General features: G+C 52.9%; 1 protein-coding gene across 1 annotated transcript; it reads right to left on the minus strand.

The window, feature by feature from the left end:
- Window positions 1-532: 532 nt before the first annotated feature.
- Window positions 533-9,053, minus strand: LOC146420372 (leucine-rich repeat LGI family member 4-like; the record flags this gene model as incomplete). Its single annotated transcript, XM_085048340.1, has 3 exons — window positions 533-1,164; window positions 4,461-4,969; window positions 8,870-9,053. Coding segments are annotated over 3 exons (996 nt in total), but the record flags the coding sequence as incomplete, so codon positions are not given.
- Window positions 9,054-9,318: the final 265 nt, after the last annotated feature.

Raw genomic sequence — 9,318 nt, forward strand, 5'->3', positions numbered from 1 at the left:
TGTCCCCAGATGTCCCCACAATGTCCCCTCATGTCCCAATGTCCACGGTGACATGGCAGTAGATCTGGGGCCACTAGGAGGTGTTGATGACCCATGTCCCCAGGTGTCCCCAACTGTCCCCTCATGTCCCGATGTCCACAACGCCATGATGGCCAATGTCCCCAGCTGTCCCCAGCTGTCCCCTCATGTCCCGATGTCCAGAGTCACATGGCAGTAGATCTGGGTGGCTCCTTTGAAGCTGGAGGCCACCAGGAAGTGGCGGTGACCAATGTCCCCTCATGTCCCGACGTCCACAATGCCATGGTGACCAATGTCTCCTCATGGCCCGATGTCCACAATGCCATGATGGCCAATGTCCCCAGATGTCCCCAGATGTCTGCAGATGTCCCCAGCTGTCCCCTCGTGTCCCGATGTCCACGGTGACATGGCAGTAGATCTGCGGCCACCAGGAAGTGTTGATGACCAATGTCCCCAGGTGTCCCCACAATGTCCCCTCATGTCCCGACGTCCACAATGCCATGGTGGCCAGTGTCCCCTCATGTCCCGATGTCCACAGTGACATGGTGGTAGATCTGGGTGGCTCCCTTGAAGCTGGAGGGCACCAGATGTCCCCAGACGTCCCCAGCTGTCCCCTCATGTCCTGATGTCCACAATGCCATGATGGCCAATGTCCCCAGATGTCCCCTCATGTCCCAATGTCCACGGTGACATGGCAGTAGATCTGGGGCCACCAGGAGGTGTTGATGGCTAATGTCCCCAGCTGTCCCCTCATGTCCCGATGTCCACGGTGACATGGCAGTAGATCTGAGGCCATCAGGAGGTGTTGGTGACCAGTGTCCCCAGCTGTCCCCAGCTGTCCCCTCATGTCCCGATGTCCACGGTGACATGGCAGTAGATCTGGGTGGCTCCCTTGAAGCTGGAGGCCACCAGGAAGTGGCGGTGGCCGGCGGTGACGGGGACGAAGGCGCGGGGCGTGGTGGCCAGCAGCTCCTGGGTGGCCTCCAGGTGGCCGGCGGGGCTCAGGCGGAAGACGCGGCTCGGGGCGAAGTCGTTGCCCAGCAGGACGTAGCGCTGGCCGGCCAGGGTCAGCGGCTGGAACACCAGGGAGCCGCGGGCAGCCACCTGCTGGACCTCGCGGAACATGGAGCCTTCCCAGCGCATCACCTGGACACGGGGTCAGGGGTCAGCGGTGGGGTCAGCGGTGGGGTTTTGGGGTCAGTGGTGGGGTCTTGGGGTGGGTTGGGTTGGTGGTGGGATCATGGGATGGGTGGTGGGGTTGTGGGGTCAGTGGTCAGGTCAGGGGTCAGCAGTGTGGTCATGGGGTGGGGGTGGGGTAAGTGGTGGGGTTTTGGGGTCAAGGGTCTGTGGTGGGTTTTGGGGTCAAGGGGTCATTGGTGGGGTCAGGGGGTGGGATCCGGGGTCAGTGGTGGGGTCAGTGGTGTGGTGTGGTGGTGGTGGGGTGTGGTGGGGTTTTGGGGTCAAGGGGTCAGTGGTGGGGTCAGTGGTGAGGTTTTGGGGTCAAGGGGTCAGTGGTGGGGTCAGTGGTGAGGTTTTGGGGTCAGCAGTGGGGTCATGCGATGGGTTGGGTTGGTGGTGGGATCATGGGATGGGTGGTGGGTTTTGGGGTCAAGGGGTCAGTGGTGGGGTCAGGGGTCAGCAGTGGTGTTTTGGGGTCAAGGGGTCAGTGGTGGTGTCATGGGGTGGGGTTGGGGTCAGTGGTGGGGTTTGGGGTCATGGGGTGGGTGGTGGGGTCATGGATTGGGTTGTGGGATCATGGGTTGGGTCATGGGATGGGTGGTGAGGTCATGGGATGGGTGGTGAGGTCATGGGATGGGTCATGAGGTCATGGGATGGGTGGTGGGATCATGGGTTGGGTGGTGGGATCATGGGGTGGGTTTGGTTGGGTGGTGGGGTCATGGGTGGGTCATGGGGTCATGGGATGGGTGGTGGGATCATGGGTGGGTTGGGTAGGTGGGATCATGGGTGGGATCATGGGTTGGGTTGGGTTGGTGGGATCATGGGTCAGGTCATGGGATGGGTTGGGTTGGTGGGATCGTGGGTGGGTTGGGTTGGTGGGATCATGGGTTGGGTTGGGTTGGTAGGATCATGGGTGAGGTCATGGGATGGGTTGGTGGGATCATGGGATGGGTTGGGTTGGTGGGATCATGGGTGGGATCATGGGATGGGGTGGGTGGATCATGGGGATGGGTTGGTGGGATCATGGGTGGTTGTGTTGGTGGGACCATGGGTGGGATCTGCGGTGGGTTGGGTTGGTGGGACTGCTGGGTTGGGTTGGGCTGGTAGGATCATGGGTGAGGTCAGTGGGATGGGTGGTGGGATCATGGGGTGGGGTTGGTGGGATCATGGGTGGGATCAGGTGGGTTGGGTTGGTGGGATCATGGGATGGGTTGGGTTGGTAGGATCATGGGTGAGGTCATGGGATGGGTGGGTGGGATCATGGGTGGGTTGGATTGGTGGGATCATGGGTGGGATCATGGGATGGGTTGCGGGATCATGGGGTGGGTTGGGTTGGTGGGATCATGGGGTGGGTTGGGCTGGTGGGATCATGGGTGGGTTGGGTTGGTGGGGTCATGGGATGGGATGGGTTGGGTTGGGTTGGTAGGATCATGGGTGAGGTCATGGGATGGGTGGGTGGGATCGTGGGGTGGGTTGGGCTGGTGGGATCATGGGTGGGATCATGGGGTGGGTTGGGCTGGTGGGATCATGGGTGGGGTCACAGGATGGACTGGGTTGGAGCTCTCCCACCACATCACCTGGACATGGGGTGGGGTTTGGGGTCACCAGTGGGGTCACGTGAGCCTGGTGGACCTCTGTGGTCACAAGGTGACCACCGTGACTGTGGTGGACCCATGTGACCCTGGTGATCCCCATGACCCTGATGTACCCCATGGACCCATGAACCTGGTGACCCCCATAGAGCCATGAGCCTGGTGACCCCACATGGCCCTGGTGACCACAGTGACCATGTGACCTGGATGACCCCTATGGAGCCATGATGACCCCAATGATTCCAGAACCCTGAAGGAGCCCAGCAGACCCACGGCCTTGGTGGACCACATGACCTCAGTGGACCCCAACAGGCCTTGATGACCTCCATGGACCTATGATGACCTCCATGGAACCATGATGGCCACCATGGAACCATGATGGCCACCAGGGACCCATGATGGCCACCAGGGACCCATGATGGTCACCATGGACCCATGATGACCTCCGTGGAACCATGATGGCCACCAGGGGCCCATGATGACCTCCATGGAACCATGACCTTGATGGACCCCATGGACTCCTGACCCTGCTGACCTTCCATGACCTTGACAGACCCCATGACCCTGATGACCTCCATAACCACATGACCATGATGACCCCACACGATCAAATGACCTTGATGGAACCCCATAGCTACATGACCCTGATGGAACCCCATGACCTGATGACCCCAAATGACCACATGACCTTTATGGACCCCCATAACCCCATGACCCTGATGGAACCCCATAACACCACAACCTTGATGGACCCACCCAACCCTGGTGGACCTCCATCCTGACCTTGGCATCCCCGAGGAACCTGGTGAGACACAGGAACACGCTGCCCCTCATGACCACATGATCTGATGGACCCCCATGAACCCATGATGACCATGGTGACCATGGTGACTCCATGATGACTGTGGTGACCCCATGACCCTGCTGTCCCTGTCCCTGTCACCTTGGCGTCGCCGAGGAACCTGGTGAGGCACAGGAACACGCTGCCCCTCATGACCCTGATGGACACCCATGAACCCATGATGACCATGGTGACCATGGTGACCCCATGAACCCATGATGACCATGGTGACCCCCTGACCCTGCTGTCCCCGTCCCTGTCACCTTGGCGTCCCCAAGGAACCTGGTGAGGCACAGGAACACGCTGCCCCTCATGACCCTGACAGCCCCCATGACCCCATGATGACCATGATGACCATGGTGACCCCATGATGACCATGGTGACTCCATGACCCTGCTGTCCCCCCTGACCCTGCTGTCACCTTGGCGTTGCCGAGGAACCTGGTGAGGCACAAGAACACGCTGCCCCTCATGACCCTGATGGACCCCATGAACCCATGATGACCATGGTGACCATGGTGACCCCATGAACCCATGATGACCATGGTGACCATGGTGACCCCATGATGACCATGGTGACCCCATGACCCCATGATGACCATGGTGACCCCCTGACCCTGCTGTCCCTATCCCTGTCACCTTGGCGTCCCCAAGGAACCTGGTGAGACACAGGAACACACTGCCCCTCATGACCCTGATGGATACCCATGAACCCATGGTGACCATGGTGACCATGGTGACCCCATGATGACCATGGTGACCCCATGAACCCATGGTGACCCCATGATGACCATGGTGACCCCCTGACCCTGCTGTCCCCGTCCCTGTCACCTTGGCGTCGCCGAGGAACCTGGTGAGGCACAGGAAGACGCTGCCCCTCAGCCGGAAGTGCTTGGCGGCGTACACGTCCGGCACGTGGGGGATGTCGGTGTGCGGCGCGAAGCTCCCGCCGCTCCAGCGGTACACGGCCGGCCGCCGCGCCGCGCTGCACACCACCATGGCCGGCCGGCCGCCCAGCTCCAGGAACTCCAGGTGGGTGTCGCGCTGCCACGGCCGCAGCGTCTGGTGGGGGTAGAACCCTCCGGACGTCCAGCGGAACACGGTGGAGGTGCCGCCCTTGGAGCTGTCGGCCACGCCCACGTAGAGCTGACCGCCCAGGCGGGCCGCGGCCACGGCGTGGGGACGGCGCAGGTGACCGCTGCCCAGCGCCTGGTGGCGCACGAAGGACGAGCCGGGGCCGCCCGAGCGGCGCCACACCCAGGAGCCGCCGCCCAGCTGGGCCACCACCAGCAGCAGGGTGTCACCCACCGGGAGGGGGTGGCAGGCCACCGGGGAGGAGCCTGGGGGGACAGGGGGACAGCTGGTCACTGGGGACATTGGGGATGTTTGGGACTTTGACAATGTTGGGGACATTGGAGATATTGGGGATATTGAAGAGCTTGGGGACATTGGTGACCTTGGGGACTTTGAGACCCTTGAAGACCTTGGGGACATTGGGGTCACTGGGGACCTTGGAGACCTTGAGGACATTGGAGACACTGGGGACACTGGGGACATTGGGGACACTGGAGACATTGGAGACATTGGGGACACTGGGGACATTGGGGACATTGGGGACCTTGAGGACCCATTTTTCCCAATTTCCCCATTTTTCCCAATTTCCCCATTTTCCCCATTTTTCCCCAATTCCTCACGGTTGACGATGTTCACCAGAATTTCCCCATTTTTCCCAATTTCCCCGTTTTTTCCCCATTTTTCTCCTCACTGTTGACAATGACGTTCAGGCAGAATTTCCCCAATTTCCCCATTTCCCCAATTTCCCCATTTTCCCCATTTTCCCCATTTTTCCCTTTTTTCCCCATTTTTCCCCAATTCCTCACTGTTGATGACAACATTCACCCAGAACTTCCCCAATTTTTCCCTATTTTTCCCCATTTCCCCCCTATTTTCATCATTTTTTCACCAATTTTCCCCATTTTTTCCCATTTTTTCCCCATTTTTCCCAATTTCCCCAGTTTTTCCCCAATTTTCTCCTCACTGTTGATAACAACATTCACCCAGAATTTCCCCATTTTCCCCATTTCCCCATTTTTCCACAATTCCCCCCATTTTTCCCATTTTCCCCCATTTTTTCACCATTTTTTGTCAATTTTCCCAATTCCCCCATTTTTTCCCCATTTTTCTCCTCACTGTTGATGACGATGTTCAAGTGGAATTTCCCCAATTTTCCCCAATTTTCCCCATTTTTCCCCCATTTTCCCCCTATTTTCATCATTTTTTCACCAATTTTCCCCATTTTTTCCCTGTTTTTTCCCCGTTTTTTCCCAATTTTCCCAATTTCCCCCGTTTTTTCCCCATTTTCTCACTGTTGATGACGAGGTTCAGGCGGAATTTCTCCATTTTTACCCCTATTTTTTTCCCCATTTTCCCCCCATTTTCCCCCCATTTTCCCCCCATTTTTTCCCATTTTCCCCCATTTTTTCCCCATTTTTCCCCATTTTTTCCCCGTTTTTTCCCAATTTTTCCCAATTTCCCCTGTTTTTTCCCCATTTTCTCACTGTTGATGACAACATTCACCAGAATTTCCCCTATTTTTCCCCTATTTTTTCCCCATTTTTCCCATTTTCCCCATTTTTTCACCGTTTTTTGTCAATTTTTCCCAATTTCCCCCATTTTTCCCCATTTTTCTCCTCACTGTTGATGACAACATTCACCCAGAACTTCCCCAATTTTTCCCTATTTTTTCCCCATTTCCCCCCCATTTTCATCATTTTTTCACCAATTTTCCCCATTTTTTCCCATTTTTTCCCCATTTTTCCCAATTTCCCCAGTTTTTCCCCCATTTTTCTCCTCATTGTTGATGACAACATTCACCCAGAACTTCCCCATTTTTCCCCTATTTTTTCCCCATTTTCACCTATTTTCCCCATTTTTTCACCGTTTTTTGTCAATTTTCCCCAATTTCCCCGTTTTTTCCCATTTTTCTGCTCACTGTTGATGACAACATTCACACAGAATTTCCCCAATTTTCCCCTATTTTTTCCCCATTTTCCCCCCATTTTTCCCCATTTTTTCATAGTTTTTTGCCAATTTTCCCTCTTTTTCCCGATTTCCCCATTTTTTCTCCATTTTTCCCCATTTTCCCCCCATTTTCCCCATTTTTTCTCCGTTTTTTGTCAATTTTCCCCTTTTTTTCCCATTTTTCTCCTCACTATTGATGATGACATTCACACAGAATTTCCCCGTTTTTCCCCATTTCCCCATTTTTCCCAATTTCCCATTTTTCCCAATTTCCCATTTTTCCCCATTTTTCCCCCATTTCCCCCATTTTTTCACCGTTTTTGTCAATTTTCCCCATTTTTCCCCATTTTTGCTCACTGTTGATAACAACATTCACCCGGAATTTCCCCAATTTCCCCCATTTTTTCCCCATTTCCCCCCTATTTTCATCATTTTTTCACCAATTTTCCCATTTTTTCACCGTTTTTTGTCAATTTTCCCCAATTTCCCCAATTTCCCCATTTTTCCCCATTTTTCTCCTCACTGTTGGTGACAACATTCATGTGGAATTTCCCCATTTTTCCCCAATTTCCCCCATTTTTTCCCCATTTCCCTATTATTTTTTTTCCATTTTTCACCAATTTTCCCCATTTTTTCCCATTTTTTCCTAATTTTTTCCCAGTTTTTCCCAATTTCCCCATTTTCCCCCATTTTCTCACTGTTGATCACAGCATTCATGGATTTCCCCATTTTCCCCTATTTTTTCCCCATTTTTCCCCCATTTCCCCCCAAATTTCTCCCATTTTTCCCCCATTTTTCACCGTTTTTTGTCAATTTTCCAATTCCCCCATTTTTTCCCCATTTTTCTCCTCACTGTTGATGACGATGTTCAAGTGGAATTTCCCCAATTTTCCCCAATTTTCCCCATTTTTTCCCCATTCCCCCCTATTTTCATCATTTTTTCCCCATTTTTTCCCCATTTTTTCCCCAGTTTTCCCAATTTCCCCAGTTTTTCCCCCATTTTTCTCCTCACTGTTGATGACAACATTCACCCAGAATTTCCCCATTTTTCCCCTATTTTTTCCCATTTTTTCCCATTTTTTCACCGTTTTTTGTCAATTTTTCCCAATTTCCCCTGTTTTTTCCCCATTTTTCTGCTCACTGTTGATGACGACATTCACCCGGAATTTCCCCAATTTTCCCCTATTTTTTCCCCATTTTCCCCCCATTTTTCCCCATTTTTTCACCGTTTTTTGCCAATTTTCCCTCTTTTTCCCGATTTCCCCATTTTTTCCCCATTTTTTCTCCATTTTTTCCCCATTTTCCCCCATTTCCCCCATTTTTTCACCATTTTTTGTCAATTTTCCCCTTTTTTTCCCATTTTTCTCCTCACTATTGATGATGACATTCACACAGAATTTCCCCATTTTTCCCAATTTCCCCATTTTCCCCATTTCCCCATTTTTCCCATTTTTCCCCATTTTTCCCCCATTTCCTCCATTTTTTCACTGTTTTTGTCAATTTTCCCCATTTTTCCCCATTTTTGCTCATTGTTGATGATGTTCACCCAGAACTTCCCCAATTTTCCCCTATTTTTTCCCCATTTCCCCCCCATTTTCATCATTTTTTCACCAATTTTCCCCATTTTTCCCCATTTTTTCACCGTTTTTTGTCAATTTTTCCCAATTTCCCCCATTTTTCCCCCATTTTTCTGCTCACAGTTGATGACGAGGTTCAGGCGGAATTTCCCCATTTTTACCCCTATTTTTTCCCTCATTTTCCCCATTTTTCCCCATTTTTCCCCCATTTTTCCCCATTTTTTGGTCTATTTTCCCCATTTTTCCCCCAATTTTCCCCATTTTTTCGTCTATTTTCCCCATTTTTTCCCCATTTTTCTCCTCACTGTTGATGACATTTTTTCAAGTAATTTCCCCAATTTTTCCCAATATTTTCCCCATTTTCCCCCATTTTCATCATTTTTTCACCAATTTTCCCCATTTTTCCCCATTTTTTCACCGTTTTTTGTCAATTTTTCCCAATTTCCCCTGTTTTTTCCCCATTTTTCTGCTCACTGTTGATGACGAGGTTCAGGCGGAATTTCTCCATTTTTACCCCTATTTTTTTCCCCATTTTCCCCCCATTTTTTCCCATTTTTCCCCATTTTCCCCCATTTTTTCCCATTTTTTCCCCGTTTTTTCCCAATTTTCCCAATTTCCCCCGTTTTTTCCCCATTTTCTCACTGTTGATGACGAGGTTCACGCGGAACTTCCCTCCCAGCTGCTCCCACTCCAGCAGCGCACACCCGCCGGCGGCTGGCAGTGCCATTGTCACCCCCTGGTGTCCCCCCTGCCAGAAGGGCTCCGCGGCCAGCGACGAGAACGGGAGGGACTGGAACGGCCGCAGCTCTGGGGACAAGGGGGACAGCTTGGGGACATCGTGGGGATCATGGGGACATCAGGGGACAATGGGGACAGCTTGGGGACAATGGGGACACCTTGGGGACAGCTTGGGGACAATGGGGACAGCTTGGGGACATCCCCAGCGAGGAGAACGGGAGGGACTGGAACGGCCGCAGCTCTGGGGACAAGGGGACAGCTTGGGGACAGCTTGGGGACAATGGGGACAGCTTGGGGACAGCTTGGGGACAGCTTGGGGACAGCTTGGGGACAGCTTGGGGACATCCCCAGCA

The sequence above is a fragment of the Lichenostomus cassidix genome, unplaced genomic scaffold (genome assembly GCF_008360975.1).
Source record: "Lichenostomus cassidix isolate B80296 unplaced genomic scaffold, HeHo_3.0 HiC_scaffold_138, whole genome shotgun sequence".
NCBI classification, from domain to species: domain Eukaryota; kingdom Metazoa; phylum Chordata; class Aves; order Passeriformes; family Meliphagidae; genus Lichenostomus; species Lichenostomus cassidix.